This window comes from Platalea leucorodia (assembly GCF_965183815.1).
Source record: "Platalea leucorodia genome assembly, chromosome: 21".
NCBI classification, from domain to species: Eukaryota; Metazoa; Chordata; class Aves; order Pelecaniformes; family Threskiornithidae; genus Platalea; species Platalea leucorodia.
The window spans coordinates 5,605,741-5,627,621 of NC_138843.1; the positions used below are offsets into that span (position 1 = coordinate 5,605,741).

The 21,881-nt window shown below is 46.4% G+C and overlaps 1 protein-coding gene across 2 annotated transcripts in view; it reads left to right on the top strand.

Annotated features, from left to right (window-relative positions):
• The window catches only part of REXO1 (RNA exonuclease 1 homolog), a 43,234-nt gene that overhangs the window by 12,822 nt on the left and 8,531 nt on the right, over positions 1-21,881 (top strand). For both annotated transcript variants that reach the window (XR_014230327.1, XM_082331468.1), the window contains exons 2-11: positions 710-2,490; positions 7,198-7,299; positions 9,921-10,122; positions 10,800-10,963; positions 12,582-12,719; positions 13,730-13,853; positions 15,001-15,114; positions 16,293-16,430; positions 18,372-18,485; positions 19,135-19,208. Coding sequence is in view for 1 of the 2 variants with exons in the window: in XM_082331468.1 (XP_082187594.1) it covers positions 710-2,490; positions 7,198-7,299; positions 9,921-10,122; positions 10,800-10,963; positions 12,582-12,719; positions 13,730-13,853; positions 15,001-15,114; positions 16,293-16,430; positions 18,372-18,485; positions 19,135-19,208 (2,951 nt within the window). In the remaining variant the exon portion in view is untranslated. The remainder of the gene's footprint in view (positions 1-709; positions 2,491-7,197; positions 7,300-9,920; positions 10,123-10,799; positions 10,964-12,581; positions 12,720-13,729; positions 13,854-15,000; positions 15,115-16,292; positions 16,431-18,371; positions 18,486-19,134; positions 19,209-21,881) is intronic.

Consider the following 21,881-nt stretch of genomic DNA (forward strand, 5'->3'; position numbering starts at 1 on the left):
GCGCAAGAGAGGCCACCTAAGGGACTTGTCTGAAAAGACAAATGTCAGAAAAGAGAAATGTTCTTCGTGATTATGTTCCCGTCTTGGTGGTTGTTCGGTGTGGCTGAGTCGTGTTGCCTTTGGACCTGTAGTTTTTTCCTATTAGCAGCACTCAGTTTGTCAGTCCAAATAAGACTGGTTTTCCTGCAGCTGCTGTGAGAAATACTGAGCTTTGAGGAATATTGGAGGCTTTCAGTGCGCGGTAGGCATTGGCATCGATAAATGAGAACCTAATCCACATTTTTTGTACTGGGATCCTCTTTCCTCCCTTGGTTGCTTCATTGAATTAAGCAGATAATTCTGTGCATACTCAGCTCCTCTTGGTCCTAATACAGTGATTATTCTTTGGTGCCCTGAAGAATATTTAATTTATAGAGCTTTTCCATGAGTAGTAAAAGCACTTTGTTAACAGATCTTTAGTCCTTGAGGTCCAGGAATAGTTTCTAAAATCCAGTCTAGCCACACACCTGCCGCTGGCCAGAGAGCGTCACTGGTGGCTTTCGGTATCAAACGTCTGTTCTGTGGTGACGAGAGCATGGCTTTTGGTAGTGCCTTTCAGTCTTGGGTTTTGATGAGAGCAGACCTTAAACAGACCTGTTTAAAATTTTACTCTAAAGAAAATTTTACCTGAATTGCTGTCAGTAAATGATTTTTTCCTTCTCTTTTACAGAACGAGGCTATGATCCCTACAATCCAGAGCTTCCGAGGCCCTCGTTGGAGGGGGAGGATGGCGCGCTGGCTGACATTACAGATGTGACACCCGGTATTCTGGAGCTGGAGCTGGTCAACAAGGCCATTGAGGCAGTCAAAAACGAAGTTGAGAGAGAGCAGAAAAAGTATGAGGAGCTGCTAGAAACGACAAAGGAGTTCAGTGCTTCAGAGGCCTCCTCGCTCATTTCGAATACGCCCGTGTCAACTGCTGGGACACAAAATGAGTCATTTACCTCCTTAGAATATAATCCAGGTAGCTACAACTTTAATAATAACTCGGACTACAACCCTACTCCTCTTGCTGCTGCTAGCCGGTCAAGTAAATACACTTTGGATACTTCTCGATCTAAAGGTAGCTCACTGGAATATGTTCCCAAGGCTGTGGTACAGAATAAAAAATACAGTAGCACTGTCACTAACAATAAATACGTGATTGATGACTCTAAGCCTTCTACAGACTTGGAATATGACCCACTTTCAAATTACTCAGCCAGGCTTTTGAGCAAAGCCACATCAAAGGAGCCAAAGGGGTCTAAAAGGGGTAGGGTGTCTAGTTACGAGGAATCTTATTCTCCATCGCGAAAGAAGCTCTGTGAAGCACTCGATGACTATGAAGTGTGCGCCAGGTTCTCTTCCTCTGAAGATGAGGCTGATGTGGAATATAAGCCAACTTCTGTTAGTTCACAATCAAAAGCTGGTTCTGAAAGTGAATCAAATGACGGGTTATCCAACAAAGAGCAGAGCACCAAAGTGGATGACTTTGCTTCCCAGGACAGCAAAGAAGCAGCAGCACAATATGGTGTGGAAGACCTTCCAAGTTCACAGAAAAATCTTGCCAAAAGCTTATCAGACAAGAATGCAAAAGCAGCAAAATTGTGTTCTGGTAAGAATGACCAGGAAACTGAAAATAAAAACAAAGACTCAAAAGACAAAACAAAGAGGAAGAAATCAGATGTTAGTAAAACACCTGGCCTCAGCGAGGTTGGTAAGAAGGAGAAAAGTAAAATTGCAGAAAAAGACAAAGTGCTCAAGAAAGAAGAAAAATTAAAGACCAAGAATGAAGAGAAAAACTGCAAAGATAAAAGTGTCAAAGTGAAAACTGATGGGAATTCAAAGAAACCGGAAAAACAAAAGTCAGAAAAAGTGGATGGGCTTAAGAAAGAAAAATCCAAGTCCACCAGCAGTAGTTCAGGGAAAAGTAAGAGTGAGGGTGTCATCAAAGGCTCTAGTACGGAGAAGCTGGGGAGCAGCAAGAAGGACTCCAAGCTGAAAACAGCTGACGTGAAAAATGGTAAGGAAAGCTGCGATCGTAAAAACAAAGAGAAAGGGACCAAGACTCCAGCCCTGGAGCGAAAGAAAGAAAAGGTCAGTCCTACAGAAAAAGGAGATCCAAAGAAGGGTCGGAAGCAGCGGAGTTTGAGTCATGTTGACCTGTTTGGCGATGAGAGTGGAGATGACGATGACAAAGGCCGGCCTTTGCCATCCACGTTACTTGATGTGAGCTCGGACTCGGATGGTGATGACTGTGGCTCGGACTCTGAGAGTGAAAATGAAGGGACAAAGAAAGTGAAGCGCTCTAAATTGTCAAAGTCATCGTCTTCCTCAACATCTGATGACATTGATTATTCCATCCTTGAGAAAGACTTGGACTTTGAGTCAGATCCAATGGAAGAGTGTCTCAGGATTTTTAATGAATCTACTGATGTGAAAACAGAAGACAAGGGAAGGCTGGGGAAACAGGTAATGCTGGTTTGGGTTGGTTGGTTCTCTCACATCTAAATGTGAAAGGATTCTGGTTTAGTTTAGTGGTGTTGCTTGTTTCAAGTAGCTGAAGAGGGCTACGGAGGGAGACTCCGTATGTTGGAAGAATCTCATCCTTGTCACGACTGAGTGCTTTGAAGAGTTTGCACCTGAATTTAGGTGCTGGATTGAAAGCTGCTGTGAAATGTAAGGGTTCAGTTACCTTTTGTGTTGAAGGGTTATCGGTCACTTCTGTCTCCACCTGGCCTAAGAACCATGGTGGCCTGGATGGCTGGAGAAAAGGCTTCAGGGAGTATCTTGTGGGTGTTCCAAAGCTAATCCAAGTTTGCTAATCTGGACGATGCTTTCTTGTTGCAGCATAGTTTAAGGAATGTAGTGGCAGGTAGAACCAAGACAACGTGTTGGTGCAAGTAAGTCAATGTAGGTGGCACTGGACACCTCAGAGACTCCCCAAATTACTGTTTCCTATTTTAAACGCACACTGCAGATATTTTATAAGGATCTCTGGATACCTTGTAGGTGGTGCAAATAAGAAACGGAAGGTAAAATTTCTTCAAAAGGTACAAGGGGTTTCAGAAAAAGGAGGTTAAAAGCATTTACATAAAAGGCTTCTGCCAGTGACTGTGAGGTATCATAGAATCATAGAATACCAGGTTGGAAGGGGCCTCAAGGATCATCTGGTCCGACCTTTCTAGCACAATCTAGACGAGATAGCACCATGTCCAGCTGAGTCTTAAACATGTTCAGTGTAGCGGAGTCAACCCCTTCCCTGGGGAGATTATTCCAATGATTGACTGTTCTCATTGTGAAAAATTTACCTCTCGTGTCCAACCGGAATCTCCCTGGGAGTAACTTGTACCCGTTACCCCTTGTCCTCACCATGGGACCCCTTGTAAGAAGGGAGTCTCCATCTGCTTTGTAGCTCCCCTTTAAGTGCTGGTACATGGGGATGAGATCACCTCTAAGCCTCCTTTTCTCAAGGCTGAACGAGCCCAGCTCTCTCAGCCTGTCCCCACACGGCGGCTGCCCAGAGCCCTGATCACCTTGGTGGCCCTTCTCTGGACCCCTCCAGCCTGCCCACAGCTTTTTTGTGTAACGGGGACCAGAACTGCACACAGTATTCCAGGTGTGGCCTGACAAGCGCCGAGTAGAGTGGGATAATGACTTCTTTATCTCTGCTGGTGATGCCCTTTTTGATGCATCCCAGCATCCCACTGGCCTTCTCGGCCACAGCAGCAGCAGTTCACTCATGTTGAGCTTCCTGCCCACCAGGACCCCCAGGTCCCTTCCACGGAGCTGCTCTCCAGCCAGGTGGCTCCCAGTCTGAGCTGCACTCCTGGATTATGTTTTCCCAGGTGCAAGACCTTACACTTGTCTTTGTTAAACTTCATAAGGTTCTTGTTAGCCCACTCTTCCAGCCTATCCAGATCTTCCTGCAGGGTGGCTCTCCTTTCTAGAGTGTCTACTTCCCCACTCAGTTTGGTGTCATCTGCGAACTTCATCAGGCTACACTTGATCCCGTTATCCAGATCACTTATGAAGATATTGAATAGCGTTGGGCCCAACATCAATCCTTGGGGTAGTCCCCAGAGGATGCAAGACCCTCGTTTTCCAAGATTAAAACAGAACGGAGCAAGCATAAAAGGGTAGAAAGCGGCTGCTGGCAGTGATCCTCTGACAGCCTCTGAGGCAGGGAAGTAGGAACAGACAAAACTCATCCTTCATCTTCACACATCTGAGTTTGACTGGGCAGCAAGAGCAAACCCTTGATCGTGGGATCGGCTGCCTGTGCATGGGCAGGATGGTTTGACTTGCTGTCCAGCCCAGCACGCCCAGGTCTTCTGGTTGGGATGATGTTGCTTGCGTACAGAGCAGGCTTTCAGGGAGTTGGGTTGGAAGGAGCTTTAAAAAAAGAATCTGAATCTGAATTCTCTCAGTGCCAGGAGGCACACAGGGCGCGAACATCGTTCTTCCACTTCGATCGGTCTGCGGCTGCGTGCTCTGGAGTCCCAAGGGCCACAGCGCAGTCTTCTGTTGGTTTTTTCCTCAAGACACGACCGATCCAGTTCCATCTCCTCCTCCTCACTTCATTACTGATTTTCTCCATCTCCGAGTGGATGCTCGTCGTTTCTGCAACTTTTTTTTTTTTTTCCGGGAGGAGGTAGTTGGCCTCCTGCCCAACCCCCATGACTTGGAGGGCCAGTGGGTTTTCTGTCAGGGTGGCCTTCCCTTAGGCTGCGTTGGTTCGCGGCACCTTCTTCAGTTTTATCCGGTGCACCCTCCAGAGAGGGATCCCCTATCCACCCCCCAGGGGACGTGCCTTCCAGCCGTGCAGCCCCAGCCAAAGGTTTAAAAAAAAAAAAAGAAAAAGGTGGCAAATTTGACAACATTGAGAAAACACCCCAAACCTGTCTCTAGCATTATCCGTCTGGCACATCTGACTGCAGTGCGGAGGTATCGGGGTCGCTGAGTCAGCTGTATTACCTGGGAGGCTTAGGGGGGCAAGGTGACAAAATCAGGTGTCCTCTGTGTGGGGGGGGACGGGGGGTGCCAAAGGCTGAGTGTGTCTGTCCAAGGAATTACTGAGTGGCTTTGGCCGCAGCTATCCTGTGTCCAAAAGATAACAGAGGTACTGGGACTCCATCAGGGCTTCCAGCGTGTTCCAGTTTAGACCCCTTCAAACACAGCAAGGCTCCCGTTGGGATTATTGATCTGAAGGAGGGGCAGCAGGAACCACGCGACTGCATGGTGGGAAGCAAATTTCTCCTGGTATGGTTGGTTGTTGACTTTTACTCTAAAAACGGCATCAGGAATTGGGGCTGGTTTTCAGGCTTTTGTTAGCTGGGTGGGTGAAGTGGCCGTGAACAAAATTCTTCCGTTCATGACCGTCCGTATGTGGAGGACAAAGTGAGCCGGGATCTGCAGCGTGGGGAGGAGAGCTCGTCTTTTGAAAAGAATGGCCGGACTATTAAAGCTTTTTGCTGAACTCTCTGTTGCAATAACGTCCCCGATCTGGTCGGAGGGAAGTCTGCCTTGCTGACAAGTGAAGACCTTTTTTACACTTGCATGAAATGCCTTGGTAGAAGAAACTACATAAAGCAGTCGTGTGTAATGATTTTCTTCTGAACTATTAAGCATTACTTGATTTTGCTTGTTTAAAATTCAGCTTGCTTTCTTCGGTGTTTAGTGTAATTCCCAGCTAGGAACAAGCGCTTTATTTTTGGCTTTGTTTCTTCAAATTGCTGGGTTTAAGTGAAAATAGTATAAGGGCACGCAATCTATAGTGGGAAATACTAATCCATTTAGAGCTTTCTAAATACGGGGTGATTCGAAATGGACTGAATTCAGAAAGTGCTGAACCAGGGGCTGCCACTCACTGCAAACAGTTAATTCTGGCATGGAACGGCGATGTTCAGCGGTCAGCAGCCACGTGTTTCCTTTGCACGTGCGTTACCTTATATCCCTGCGCTAAAAATTTTAATTTCCCCCTGTTTTGGAAAGGGAGGAACAAGCAGTGCAGCGCAGGGGTCCTTCTTTGCAAGATGGGTGTTTGTAAGTAGGTACCGGCTTCCCTGCTGCGTTTCTGGCAGGTGGGATTGGTCACGGGGAATTTTTTTGTTTATGGAATAATTTTGTAGATGGAGCCTGTGTCGTTTGGTCTCAGTAAGTCCGGAGGGAAAGGTACGCGTGGGCAGCGCGGTACTTTTCCACCGGGAAGGATCGCTTTGTGAGAGAGTTTATTAGGGATGTAACTGAATTAACAGACTTAGCGAGTTCCTAGAGAGCGAAGCGGTTCAGTGTGAAGTGCTCACCCGGGGTGCCCTTGCGGTGCCGAACACAGCTCAGCCTGAGCGGAGTCTGAGCTCATCCCCAAATCCAGCCTTCAGCTCCGTCGCCGAATTTCCAAGAGCTGCTCAGAGCTTCGCCAGAGGCTGTGTTGGAAAACTGAAAGCAAGATTAACTGGAGAGCAGCTAGATTTTAGAAAAATAAACTTGTGAAGTGTGTTGTGTAGAAATGAACAGCCGAGTCAAATTCAAAGAAGATTTTAAAGTGGTTTTCCCCCCGCCCCGAGGCAGCAAGTCTGAGATGTTAGCTCAGAAGCAGCTTTAGCTGGAGAGGTGCTGTTACTGCTCCTGGGTTTCTGGCCGTACAAGGGTGCGACCTGGGGATTTCTCACCGCAGCCTTTCTGCAGATATGGCTGTGGATAAAACTGCAGAGAAACGTTTCCCTAAATGTGGAGCGGGGGCACCGTGGTTTGGTGTCAAGCAGGTTTCCAGGACCTGCTCTGGCAGCACGTTATACAAGGGCAGAAATGAGTCAGCTCCCAAGTTCTTACAAAAAACAATAAACCCCAAAACCCCCTGGATTTTAGGAATGCTGTGAAAGGTGAGGTTTCTCATGGCAGGTCGGGGCTGTCCTGAATCACACCAATGCTGCCCGGTGCACAGCTCGTGAAGCGACTGCTTGGGTGGGACTGTAATGCTGCTGTTCGCTGGCTCCCTTGTGTTCTCTCTTGTGTTCAAATCAAGGTTTGTTTTAGTAGCTCAGCAGCTGACCACATGTTGTTCTCACCTGCCACCTGCAAGGACTTTCTGTTAACCTGAAAGGAGACTTCGCAGGTCTCCGCATTGAGAGGGATCTTCAAGTCTATTTGATTTTGGAAGCTTGTTCTTTTGTTTTTCAGCTATCCAAAGAAGAAGGAAATGAAGAAAAGACAGAAGATAACTTAACCACCTTGTTTCCTGGCCAAAAAAGAAGGATCTCTCATCTTGTCAAACAAGGAAATGTAAGTGCAGCTTTTAGAAGCAAAAGTTTAGGTTCTTTAAAGTGAGGATTTTTGGTCCTGTTACATCACTGGAAAACGATGCACTCCCAGGTTCAGGCAGCAGCGTACGAGTTGTTTGCACTGGAATCCGTCTGTGTCAGATTTCTTCCCTCTCCTTTCTGATTTCTGAAAAACGTGGTTAGGCATCTGTTAGAAATGGCAGCAAAACTCTCATAAACTTTCGTAAAACCAAGGGTAAGAGGAAGAGTAAATGGATTCTGCACCTTGTAACTCATCGGGGTAGATTGAGATGTTCATTTTTCTACAGTATAGCTTCCCTCAGTCACTTAGATAAAAATTAGCTGGACACAAGGTCAGTCTGTGTCTGACGGTACGTTGCTTTGTCTTGTGGACCTAAAAGATAGCTGTAGGAATTTTGTCAGGTGTTTAAAACCATTACCTTATATCTGTTCTGAATCAACCAAGAGATCAACAATATCTTGTTTGATACTCTTCTTTCCCAATTGTGAGGATACTTTAAATACAAAGGAGAAGAATAAAAAAAAGGCAAGGAAGACATCCTGATTTTTTTCTTTCTTTCTCACTGGGATTTTAATTCATGTTTTCTCTGAGGGTTTAATGTGTTTCCCTCCAGGTGCTGAGCAGAGATTAGTCAGTTTTATGTTCCAGCAGGATAAGAGTGGAGACTTACGCACTGATTTGAGCTGGGTAGTCCAAATTAATTGTTCTTCCTTTCCTCTCTGCCTGGAAAAGGTTTCTTTGCTTTTAATAATTTGAAGCCCTGAAGTCAAAGCAATGTGTTTTATTTAACTACATATCTTCAGCCAGTTCATGTGTTTTGATAAGGGCCCTTTCTTCCAAAGTGAAGAGATAAGAGACTGAAGCAAATGGGTTGGAAATTCATTAACTCAAATATTTATTGTAAATAGGTGCCTTTTAGACATGTACAAATCTTTAAATACATTTTCTTAATGTGACAGCTGATCCCAAAATGCTTTCCAAAGATGTGAGCCCCAGCCCAACCATTGCATGGGCAAACAGAGCCGATCTGGTGTGCTCAGCAGCAGCTGCCGTGAGCACGCACCGGGCCGTGCGTCCCCTGGAGTCCGTCAGCTCGGAGGTGGCGCAAGACCTGAGCTGCTGCTTTTACGTGCGGAATTGAAGCTCGTACTTTGCCGTGTCCCTCCAAGTTGAATATTTGCTCAGTCTTGCTTGTGATTTATAGCTCAAGGACTGAGCAAGCAGAAGGGGAGGGAGCTGAGTTCTAGTTTAGTTGCCAGGGGAAATGGTGGGCCAAAGGAATTGAAGGTGAGGCAGAAAATGAGTGTCCTGTCCTGCTTGGAAGTCTGTAATTATAATTTAATGTCTGACTGCACTCAGTTTGGTATCCAGAAGCTGGTGTCAGCATCAGAGACCAGGAATGCAGGAGGTGCCAGCTTGCCCCCAATTTGTGGTCTCAGAAACGCCATGTTACACATGGGCTGTGCGAGCGCACCCTTCTCTGAAGAAATTTCAGGAGGGAAGGCCTGTTTCTCAGATTTCAAAGGTTATTAAGTAGTGTGGAGAAGTTAGTACTACTGCTGCTTCTCTTGTACTTCTGCTGCTAGAAAACTTCTTTCTTTGCTGACATAATTTCTGGCACCTTTCCTGCAACCTAAATTTGGACATCAAAGAAAATGCGTGTGTAACTTGTTTGTGCTAGTAACGGCTGAAGCAGTGAAATGCCTCCAGAAGTAGGCAGAGGCAGAGCCTGTTTAAAATTCAGACTTCAGTTTATGTAATGCTCAAATCCCATAAATACATATATGTGAGGCTTTTAAGTAGTTACAGGAACAAGAGACCTGAAAGAAGGCTGCTGAGAGGCGGGGAGCTGTTGTCATGCAAGGGTAGATGGCACCGGTTCTTCAGCATGGGAAAGACGGAGAGGGAGAGAGCTGTAAAACTCAGCATCGTGTAGCAAAGGGGAATGGAGGATAGTTGGTCACTTTTTCATTGCAATATAAATTAAAGAAGCATGCAGTAGAGAGCACGGGGCTAGATTCATAGAATCGTTAAGGTTGGAAAAGACCCTTAAGATCATCAGGTCCAACCATTGACCCAGCACTGCCAAGGCCACCACTAACCCATGTCCCCAAGCACCACATCTCCCCGGCTTTTAAATCCCCCCAGGGATGGGGACTCAGCCCCTGCCCTGGGCAGCCTGGGCCAGGGCCTGGCAGCCCTTTCAGTGAAGTTTTTCCTAATATCCAACCTAAACCTGCCCTGGCGCAACAAATTCATTTTCTAGGGCGAGACTGTAGAGTTGAGTGTACTGACAGAATCCAGAAGTGGGTTAGACACAGTGATGGGGGGCATCGTGCCATTAAACGAGCAGTTCAAATACCACCTCCCAATTTAGGAACATGCCAGAGTGCTGGGAAGCCTTGCCTGAGGGTGAATCATTAATACGATGTTTTTTAGTGGGTGACTCTAAATATTTTGTTCTGGAAGACGGTTGGGATCTTCTCCTCTCAAAACCCTGTATTTGCTAACAGAGAGGGGCTGAGGAAGAGGAGACCTTGCTTGGGTGAGTGGGCATGAGCAGGTGAGTGGGCTGGCTCTAAAACTTTTTGTCTGTGCAGGCAGAGGTCCCGAGCAAGCCCGTGATCCGGCCGTACCGTCCCCCCACCGCTCAGGAGGTCTGTTACCAGAGGATCCAGCTGGCTCAGCAGCAGGCGGCACAGCTGGCTGTGGCCGTTCAAAAGGCCTCTCTTTCTTTGCCAGGGGAAAAGAAGAGGATTGCTCACGTGCCAAATGCAGCCCTTTCCGCAGCAGCCAAACAAAGTAAGCCAGCAGCATTATTTGTGATCGCTGTCCTGTCCTCCCCCCTGTTAAAAGACACCGCCTTCTGTTTAAACTTCTCCCGAGCAGATGTGAAACTATCAGGAGATGTGTAGCATTGGCCAGGACTTGAATCTTTGCTGATAGCGACCAGTGGAAGGTCTTTCCGCTGAGAAATTCCATCCTGTGCTGAAAAGCAAGACTAGATGTACAGCCCCGGTCCCCCGTCTGTCTCACCCAGCCTCCCTCACTTCAGCCTGTTCTTTTTCTGTTTCTTCCTTGGAGGGTGTTTGCTCCTCATTCCCTCTTCCATTCAAGCCTTCGGAGGTGGCACGAACCGGGAGGGAAGTACTAATTAACGCTCATTGGTATCCCTTTGTAGTTGGAAGGACTCAGAGCTGACGTGGTGGGCAGTTAGTGCATTGTAGCTGACAGGGTTACCTCTTTAAACTCTGCTGACTCAGTTACCCCAAAACAAACAGAAATGAGGACGTTTCCTGGCAGAAGGTTCCTTCAGCCTTGCCTGGAAGGTGGTAAAATTACCCAATTTGTATCCCTTTGGAGGCTTCCATTCGAAAAAATCACAGCTTGCAGCATGGGCCTTTTATAGTAAGTTCATTCTGACAACATGAAGCCCAGTGGTAGGATTTCTACCTAAATATGTTTTCTGTTTCTTGCAGGCCTCGTGAGTAGTAAGACAACTGTTGCTGGCAGGAGTGTCACACCTTCCAATGACTCTGAAGCACCCACCCTTTCTCTGAAGACTTGCACCTTAGCTGGGATGGCTTCAAAGACCACCAGCACCATCGTGCCGAAAAGGATAGCGCATGTTCCCTCCTTACAGGTAAGAGAAATTTGAAATCTTTCTGGTCGTTCCCCATCGAGGGTGGTATGTTTAACCATGCTGCTGCAAACTTAGCACTCTCTGAAGAGCGGTGTTTTGATTAGGTTGATTAAATGGGTTTGTTTCTTCCTGTGGTTCTCCTCGATAGCATTGTATAAAAAATTAAACACTTGAGGGGTAGGAGCTTAAAAAGATAGAAATACTTAAGTGCTGCTCTGATCTCTTTGAATATTGATCGCTCATCTTCAGTTTGAGTCTTCTGTTGTGCTGTCTGGCTAGGTGTGTAGCTGTTTGTGTCAGGGACTTGGAGCCTCTCGTGTTCAAAAGGCATGGCTGGATGAATGCCCTTCCCAGGCTTTGCAGGCCATACTGAGGCGGGTGGTTATGAATAATGTCCCACAGTGACCTATATAGGTAAAATGTGATCATTTAAACTTCATGCTGCTCTTAATATTTGGGGAAAAAACTCTCTCTTTTTTTCCTCCCCCCCCCCCCCCCCCCCCCCCCGCGAGGATACCTGCCCAGCCTTTGGGTACTTATAGTAACATATAACTTGAAGCTGATTAAAAAGAAAAGAAACAACTGAAAGGATAAAATATTTACCAGTGTTCCAGAGGTGCTTAAGGGTATCATATCAGAGGCTGAGAAAATACATACATGTAATGAAAAGGACCAAATCCCCTTGAACAGGGCGTCGAAGTGGAAGTCTCATGAGGAAAATGAGCACTCTTCCCATTGAGACAGGAGCAGTTGCTCCCCTTTGAGCGTGCTCATATCTTCTGTAGAGCTCTTTTCGTTACAGATTGCAGCAGATGGTTGGGTTTATGGATATCTCTTGGGTGGGATGGAGAAAGATTGACAAAACAGTTGGGTGCTTTAGAGATGAACATATGGTTTCCTCTCCAAAAAAAAGGCAAATTGTGTTGATTTGGTGGATAATTGGTGATAAATGGAAAACTGCAGTGGTAGGTCATAACTCGGTCCAACGTGCAGTTTTTATGCATGAAGAAGTCATTCAATTTAAGGGGGAAATCCTTTCAGGAGCATCATGATTGGCATTAAAAAAGGAAGAAAAAACCCCAATGCAGTAAAGTTAGAGGAATCTCACAAGAAGTGTGATGATTTAGCTGGCTGCCAGCCTGGCAGGAGTGGGCCTCCCATTCTCTCTTCACAGCCAGAGTACTGAAAGGAAAACCACGTCTGTCGTGCACATAACTGGTGTCATGTGTTCACATCTCCAAGTCCAAGCGTGGTGCTCGGTACGGTGCTAATCTTGAATCTCTTAATGTAAATGTCATCGTTTTCATGGTCTGGAATGTTTCTGTGTGTAAATGGAGTGTTGTGACTAATGCCACGGGGAGTCCTTGGCTGCTGGATGAGTTGCATAATGAAGCATGGTTGTTTTTTTGAAGTAGTTCAAATACTGAAGGTGGCACAAAAGCTTCAAGTGGCATTTTTAGTACCAAAAATGATGCGTGTTATGTTTAGCTTCGGGCAGATTTTTAGAAAGGAAGTCATGCCACTATTAATAACATAGCAGGAAACGTGAGAGTCTCAAAGCAACATACTTCTTAAACCCTGAGTAGCCTCTTTCTCTTTCTCTCTGTCTCATCTCTAGAGCACCAGCTTACAGAGGCCTGTTATTCCCACAGAATTTGGTGCTAAAGTCCCAACAAACATTCGTCAAAGATATCTCAATCTCTTCATTGATGAGTGCCTGAAATTCTGCTCCTCCTCCCAGGAAGCGTTTGACAAGGTCTGTACTGATGCTTGTTTCTTATGAGTAAAGTCTGCAGCAGAGAATAACATCCTCTGCCTTGGCTAAGACCTTCTAAAATTGCAGCAAGCCCAGAAAACTCTCCTGTCCCCATACAATTCTGTAGAGGAGACTGGCATTAAATAATTCCAGACTGGACAACAGAAAGTGTAATTCCAGTGGGGGTTTCCAGTAGAAACCCCCATCTTTCCCTTCATTCGGAAAGCATTGCACAATCTTTTTAATAACGCCAGAAGAGGGCCGTAGGGGAACGTGCATTATGGTCAAGCTGGACAAAAAGGCCTTTTGCTCTGGTACAGCTGCAAACACCTCCTGGAATCGAAGTGTTCAGCAGAGATAAGTGCTTGAGATAGATGTAGTTGGTAAAACTTGATGCTTATGAACTGCGAGGCTTTTAAGGAGCCTTCTACCAGTAGGGAATAAGAGAGTAGGATTTCCAAAAGCAGAGTTGAGAAAGTAATGCGTTTTATTGGACAGCTTTGGCCATGAATGTTAGTTGGGTAAACATAGGATGTTGTGTGGTGTGTTTTGTAACCAAAGCAGACGCCACGAGGATTTCTTTTGTGGGATTTCACCTTCACAGCTCCCTAGGGGGAATGTTCCTGTTGCATCCAAGGAGTGACCGTTTGCCAGACTTCCTTTTCGTGCCAGTTAAGATCTTGCACTGCCACCGAAGTGGGGAAAACAGCTTTTCCCAGGCAGTTCCAGAACCGCTTTGTTAATCTGTCAGGGAAGGTTTCACACAAAAATGCTTCTTCCAGCACTTTTGTTTAAAATACAATTTTTTTTTTTTCTCTTACTCGCCTAAGCAGGCCCCAGAACCAGTATATAGTTACGCCATGTTCCACTTCATTACTTGATCCCTTGACAGGCAATTTTTTTTTTTTTGCTTTCATACTTGGATTCTGTATTTTAAGAGCCAAATGTTTCTTTTCTCCAAAAGCAGTGGTGGAAAGAGAGTATGTAGTAATGAATTGCATTGTTTGCAGGCTCTGTCAGAAGAGAAGGTGGCTTATGAACGTAGCACCAGTCGCAACATCTACCTGAACGTGGCAGTGAACACCTTAAAGAAGCTCCGAAGCCTAGTGCCCAATTCCCCGTCCAGTACGAACAGTACGTACCACGTTTGTGGTTTAATAATCGGAGCCCTGCTTGGATTAGAAGCCACGGAGAGAAACTTGTTGAAAAGACAGACCCATTTCTCAGAAGCATTATGCTGAAAGGCAAACAACTCCAGTTAGCTTTTTATAGTCTGGCAAGCTTTAATGGGCCTTCAAGAGGCGAGTCCTGCAATGCTTTGTTGGCTGTCTGAACCTAAATGGAGATAATGCCACATGGATTTTTTTTTTTAGCACAAGTTCTTTAAAATGAAAAGCCCCGCTAATGGAGTAACTTTCACATGATGCCTTCAAAGTGATAGACTCGTCCATCACCGCAGAAATCTGTTACACACATTAAGCTTCAAGAGAGAAACGAAGAGGGTTAAGACATTTCATTATTGGCTCTCGAGAGGGTACATTAAACAATCAATTTGTGCTGTTCTTGTGAATTTTTTTTTTCCTGGTCTCTTCCCTTTTCTCCCCTCTGTCTTCATTACCTTCATGGCCATTAGTCAGAGCGGCTGAACTTGGGAGGCTGGCCTTTAGGAGAGGGCTGCCAGTTAATGATTAGTAAAAAGCACCTATCTGCCATTATCTGATGTGCTGAGCATATTCTAGAGCTCTGAAGCTCCTTTCTAAAGGAAGTTGAAAGATTGAGTGTGGGAGTCTGGTCTGCAGGGACCTAACAACAAAGCTGCGCACTGTGGGTGGGTGATCCCACCATGCAGCACTCCGCTGGGTCGAGTTGCTTCTGTGCTTAGTGCTCTCTTGCTTTTGGTCAGGAGGAGGGCGGGCTGTGCAGAGTAAGCAGGTAGAGCTACCAGAGTTTCCAGGGGAACTGTAAAAATGTCCTTGCTGCCCTTAAAAAACGTGGCTGTGGGCTGACAGGGCAAACAGAAAGCTCCCCGTAATGCTGGAATGAAAATGCTAGGCCACCACCTTACATGTGCCGGTTTCTGGAGCAGAGCAAGAATTCAGGAGGATAAATTTTGAGAATTTAAGAATTTTAAGAATTCAGGAGGATAAATTTAAGAGTTCAGGAGGATAAATCCTTTTGCCGATGTGTAGTGCCCCAGACTCTAGGACTGAAGTCACTCGCTCTCACTCAGCTGGGTACCTGATCTCTGTCCTGTTTTGCTTCTTCCCTCTTCTCACTGCAGAGACGAGTAACAAGAAAGTGGTGTCCCATGAAGCTGTGCTGGGAGGGAAGCTTGCTGCTAAGACAAGCTTTACTCTAAACCGGTCAGGGAGCTTGAGAGCAGAGGATTTAACAGGTAAGACCCTGCTCCTGTGAGGCTGTAACCTGTGAATTATAGCTGGAGGTGTAACGCAGTGACTGGGGAGAGCAGGATCTTGCTGATGCGTGAAGCGCTGTGATGTATCTGCGGGCCAGCGTTATGAGTTATTACCTAACTGCGGTACAGTGCTGCAGAGTCGCTCGGTGAACGCTACGCCACTCTGACCAGCGCCTTCCTTACCCGGCTTTGGGCTGCGAGTTCACTGATGTAGTCTGCTTTGATTTAGCATCCGTAACTGCTCAGAGCTGCCTCTTGTGTTTTGGATATTACTGACTTTTGGGCTTTTATTTCTGTCTGGATTTTACTTTAACTTTCTTGCCCTGAAGCAGTACTTTACAGTGTGCCTGTCAGATTAAAAGGCAGACTTACAAATATCTCCATCTGCTCTGCAGGGCTCATTTTCACATTTACGAATGTCATAGTAAGGTCATATTGTAGCCAAAGGATTGTGCCACAAGCATTATTCATGTTGGCTCAAATCGGTTATGGGTATTTTGGTTGCCAAGAGATGTAGGCAAATTGTGGAGGAGATCAGAGAAGAGACAGGGAGGCCACGGAGCAGAAGGAATTGACATGGAGAAGGCTTAAAAGGGTCTGTATAGCTCAGCTAAGCAACATCAAAGGGTACACAGCAATATTGGAAGGGTTTAACGTAGCAGCGAAAGAAGAGATATTGAGCAGAGTGCAAGAAGTTATAATTATTCTGTGAAATGAAATGAGCAGCCTGAAATCAACAGCAGGAAGAAGGCTTCTGATAATGAATTTTTTAGCTAGCTGTGGGTGGCCTTTGAGGGGTGTTCTTTGGGCTGTGTTACAAATTATCAGTTAAAGCGTTTAAAACATTAAAATAGGAGAAGTCTCACATTGGTAACAAAAGGGCCTGAAGATGGGCCTTTGGAGGAATTCTGTTTCATCTGTGTTTTCCAGACTTAATGCTCGTTGTTGAAGAGGTTAAAAATCAGCTTGTGCACCAATGACCAGATTTAAAAAAAATACTGCCCTGGCACCTGTTTCTCTGTCAATCCTGAACGAAGGCAGTGGGAGCAAGTTTAAAATAGTGGGAGTCCCTGCCAGGCGGCTTGATAAAGCAAAAAACAGTAAGAGAAACGGTCCCTACTTAAGCGATCTGGCTTCAGCATTGTCTTTGTGTGCAGGAGCTGCCTTGTACCGGCGACTAAAGGAGTATCTCATGACTGAGGAGCAGCTAAAGGAAAATGGTTACCCAATGCCTCACCCAGAGAAGCCCGGCCGTGCTGTCCTCTTCACCGCAGAGGAGAAGAAAACGATTGACTGTAAGCTCTGCTGGCTCTTTCATTCTGCAAGGTTTGCTAGATACATTACAACTTGAGACGCCTGTCCTGCTTGCAGATGGCTTTTTTGCACCAAGTTGTTCTTGGTCTCAGCATGGAGCCATTTGCTCCTGTTGTGATGTGTCTCCTTGGCTGTGACCTCTGCCTCTGCAGGCGAGCCGGTCGCAGAGGAGAGGAGTGCGGCTGCAGAAGTCTGCTGCCTTTCTAGAGGATGAGTTCCTTCAGCTTGCGTGTCGTGAGAATGTGATTTTTCATGCACGGTTTATAGTTTGTGGGGCTGTGAGGCTGAGTGAGGTTTCTAATTGCTGCCAACAAATGGGGATTGGTCAGGCTGCCTCCCTGGACGAGCCGCCTTCGGCCACCCCCTGTGAGGGCACGTGTTTTGCACTTGCTCGCTCAGTGCAGGTTTTGACTCCATTGCACTAACCTGGAGGCTGCCTGCTGCTGTTGCAAGGGAATTGCTTGGAGAGAGGCTCCTGTTTAGCGTCTGATGACGCTCCACTCTTCCAGGGGAAGGATTTCTTTGTGTCTCTGTGCATATGAGCTGCTGTTATGGTGTGATATGGACCAACATTGGGCCAGGCTGGTTTTGCGGTGGGTCATGCCTTGCTGGTTTGGATTGCACAGTTTTCTGCTTGATCTCTTGACAGTGCTGGGCCAAGTAGTTCCCAAAAGCCCTTTTTGCAACTGGACAAAATGATCCCCCAGGTTTCCTCAGGACAGGGTGGGGTCCTCTTCTGTCTGAATTTTCTGAACTCCTGTAGCTGGATTTATGCTTCCCAAACGCTGATTAGAGCAGGCTGTGATGCAGCAGGGATAAAACGTACTTAGGATATACTTGGAGGCGCCTTGCCACACTCCTCTGAGCATCTCTGTGGAGAGACCTTGCTGAAGTGCGTTAAGTGCTCATCCATGTTAACACCTTGTGTCTACATTTGTCTTGTGGTTGCTGAAGTAACCTGTACGAAAGCTCTCTTGCATTAACGCTGTCAAGTACCGTATTTGTTAGAGCCCTTTTCTCCAGTTAGCCAGCCGGCTGCTTTATACAATTGAGATCGTGTTCCTGGTTCTGTTTCTGTAGTTTCCTGCAGATGTTGCAGGATCTTTGAATTTGTTCTTATTTAACAAAAGCTATTGCTAGTCTGTTAATGCTGCGACCATGGTCAGTGGACAAAAATGGTCTAGGCTGGTGTTATGCAGAGCTGGGAATGTGCTAGCAGCTTAAATGCTCACACTGGAACTCAGGGAATGGCATGGACATCAGAAGCATGACAGTCAGCTCCTTTACTGTGGCTTTTTGCATCTCCCTCTCTGAATTGTGAGCAGTACGAGCACAGGTGACAGGAGGGAGAAGTCCGTAACTGCCCCCTGTAAGCGTTCCTGGTTTTAGATGCTGGAGAATCCTTACAGAAAAGCTGTGCCCAGGAAGAACTCAAATGTCATTTAGAAGTGACAAGGCACAGATCCCCTGGAAGCCAGGCTTCATTAGCTCTGATGTCCAAAGAATGACTTATTTATCCTGTTTCTTAAAATAACTGTGTTAGAGTACAACATAATTTGCTGTGATTTATCCTGTTTCTTAAAATAACTGTGTTAGAGTACAACGTAATTTGCCATGGATGGAGAAACAATGCAGCAAATGTTGATGTGAACTGTGTTGGAGCTGATGTTGCGCACCAACAGCACTAGGGAGTCTTGTGTTTGCCTCTGAGAAGTGCTTGGGGGCCAAATGCTACAGGACTGCATTTTCAGAGGGATTGCTGTCTTTGTGGGAGTTTGAAACATTTGGGATCCTTTTCAACAGGAAAAGTTGTGTCACCAGTGTTTGGGGCTCGAGTGATTCTGATTTACTTGTGCTTTGGCCAGGTTTAACAGGTGAAGGATTTCTAGTGACCTGACTCTTGCTTCTCTTTTCTTTTAAAGCCTCCTGCAGGATTTGTTGTCGCTGTGGCACTGAGTACATGGTCTCGGCCTCTGGAAACTGCATTCGCAAAGAGGAGTGCGTCCATCACTGGGGAAGGCTACGCAAGCAGAGAGGTATATCTCTTCAGAGAGGGCTCAGTCACACGCTGGCTGGGCTCTAGCTCCGAACGCAGAGTCTGCCTCTGCTCTGAGTTGCTGTGGAACGTTTTGTGGCTTTTGGAGCTTGTCATGCTCACAGGTTGTGACAGTTCCTAGTTTTGTCACTGGGTGGCCCTGCTGCTGCTGAAATAGCCTTGCAAAGAGCTGCTGGGAAGTAATGGTGCGGTCCCGAAAACTTGATACTGCCGCTGCAGCAGAGGTTGTTCATCTTTCAGTTTAAAAAAAGTAAAAGAAAAAACAGACTTTCCTGTGCTTTTTGGAAAAAATCGGTCTTTTTAGGAGGCTGACTTGGGAGCACTAGAGGTCTGTCACTGCCCAGGAGAGTTTACTGGTCTTGGTTGAATTCATTTGCAGCAAGACACTAACCTAGTTTGAGCTCTGCTGTGGTTTTCCATCAGAGCATCCAGGTGGCTTCTGGAGTTCGTCTGGCTGAGCATGAGAGACTTAAACTCTTTAGATTGCTGCATGCGAATCCATACTTACTTTTCCTCTTTGTTTGACGCATTATTGTTGCTGCGGTCATCCAGGATATCTCTGCATGTGAGAGCTAAAGTTTAGGGCTCTTGTTAACAGGACCCTTATCTCTTATCTCTTGCTCTTTCAGTGCCAGGTGGATGGGAAACTCATTACAGCTGCTGCTCAGGAGCTGTGGGTTCACCAGGCTGCCAGGTTGCTAAAGTAAGTTATTGAGCAACAACTTTTTATTCTCAATGACATTTGTCCTCTGCTTCCAGTGGTGATGGCCGTGTAATCATTGCTTAAGCCTTTAGAAGAATGGTGGCTTCCCTTAAGGCAGGAAAACAAGTACTTAAATATCTTTTGCTATGCAAAGGTAGGAAAAGTCAGTGTTTGGCAGGAAGGAGGAGACTCAGCTGTCTGGAGTGAGGTGGTTTCATTTGTTCTAAGCAAATGCCAGTGGATTAAGCTGCCCAGAAAAAGCTCAGATACAGACTTCTTCAGGGAAACATTGGGGAAGTGAGAAATAAGGAATTTCCTTTTCAGGAGTAGTCTCAGGGCCTTGACAACAGCGTGCCAAAACCTTTTTCCCATTTTTTTCCTCTCCCAGATGCCTGTGCTAAGGTAACTTCCTGCTGGAGGCCAAATCTTTTCTTAGTTTTCTGTTTACTGCACGCTCTTTGTTGTATTAAGGGGAGGAACCTTCCCAAGGAGCCTGTTGTAACTCATAAATCTTACTTCTTTTGGGGGCGGGGAGGGAGAGGGATCCCGGCACTAGAAAGCAGAATGAAAAACCTGCTCAGGAATGGAGTTTTGGCCCTTTGATAGAGCTGGACGCTGCTGGGGATACCTTTGCAGAGGTGTTTTTTTTTTTCTTAGGCGACAGGAGAGTTGGCTTCCCAGCCTGGCATCACTGGTCCCCTCGAATCACTGACTGAAGGGAGCAATCCCTCTTTTGCCTCTCCTTCAGGTCCCTTGGGATTCTCCTCGGCACTTGTTTCAGTGGCATTTTGATATTTGGCAGCTGCCGTGCAGGGGAGAGGAGCGCGGTGCAGAACCAAGTGAGAGGGGACCTAAAAGGGTCGTGTCCGGTGGCAGGGGCTCCCAGAGATATCTGTTACAGGCATCTTCTTGTCCCACTGTTTCCAAGACCTCAAGCGATACAGGACCAGCAAGGCTGGCTGTAGGTTCTGGAGAGGTGTGTGCCCTTCTTGTTCTGGCCAAAAGCTAGAGCTAGGAAGTGAATTCTGGGGCAAAATTCAAGCCTTATTAAAATAGAATTGTCTGTATGGGCACCCTAAAAGCCTGCCCTGCACAGTCTGAAGCGTAGATGGGATCAGGCAGGCTGCTACTTCTCCTGTTTCTTTTTCAGGTGAAATTAGGATCTCTTTTTCATCAGTGATCCAAAAAACATCCAGCAAGGAAGTCAGGAGAAATTGATGGGGCTATAAAAACATGACTTCTCCGCATGTTTTTGCATGGCTGTTGTAGACCATAAAACCTCATGGCCTTTTAAGAAACGTACAATCTCTCTAATGGCCTCTTACTCAGTGAAGCATGCCACCAGTGCTCCAGGGCTCAGGCATCCTTTCACATCTGCCTCCTAGTTGTTGTGCTGCTACAGATCACGATGTTCTGGCTTTCTCGGTTCGCTCATCCAAATGGGCGAGTTTCACAGCATCCTTTGGTAGATTTAAGGTTGGAGTCCACAGCCTGCTCAGGGTGACAGTGTGCAATGAGATATTGGGATGTTTGGGCTACTGGGGAGCACAGTATCTTTCAGCTTCGAAGGAGGGCATTGAAAACAGCAAATATTTGTAATAAGAAACTGTTCTAAGTAACGAGAGCCGTAGCTGGTTAGAAAAGCACGTCTGTGTCTTTTCCTTCCGCATACGTTTGAGCTGTGCCTGCCTGGATGTGCTGCAGTTAGCCCGTGTGGCAGGAGATGGCAGGATGGAGCTGTGCTCCTACCTACCGCTCCCCAGGAGCGGAGGAGTCTGGAGCTGCTCTTCTTTGTGGTAATTGAGTCTGCTTCTTTCTGGGGTCTGAAAAACAGAAGCAACTTTTCTGCCCTCCTCTCAGCGAGGAAGACCTGGACAGTTGCAGAACACCAACTAGTGTAGAAAACCACATAATTTATTTTTTTTTGCTTTCCTTCACTGCCCAGTTATATTGTATTATAGAGGGAGGGAAGGGATCAAGCTGCAAGGGAGAGAAACATTTACTGTCTGTTGGCCTGGTAATCTGCTCTACCCATTTCTTTAGCAAAACAGTCAGATTCACGGGCATAGATGCAGAGTGGACAAGTGTGGCCTCTTGCTCCTGGGAAGAAACGAACCGTGTGGCCTTCGAGCAGTGCTGGCTTTGGATACAGGGAGAGATTGGACTCTGTGTTGGTCCAGCTGCCTCGTTACCTTTAAATGATGCAGTTCTCTGTACCCTGGCTGCATCTGCAGTAATAACCTGTGCAGGAAAATACGCAAACCCTTGCTTTGGTTATCCCTTTGCCTACAGGTTTCAGCTTTACAAGCGCCTCAGTTCCTCGTCTCTCCAGCCTTTCTATCCTGAGGTGAACAAGTACAGTTTGTTTCCCTGTAGGGCGAGATCTGTGAGAGGCACGATGAAGGAGGCTGTACGCAGGCTACTGTGATTATGCGCAAATACATTGAGATTTGGGGACAGACAAAACTTAAACAAAACCAAAAACGCTACTGGGGAATAAGGGCGAGAGAGCATCACCTCTGGTTGTGGTGCAGCAGTTTAATTTGACCTAAAACCACATTAGTGGGCAGAAGGGCAGTTGCAACCTTTGCCTTGCCCTCAATTTGTGTTCCTGCTTCCCCACTGCTGCCGGTAACTGGATCAGTGCAATCATCCAGTTTGAAACTCCCCCTG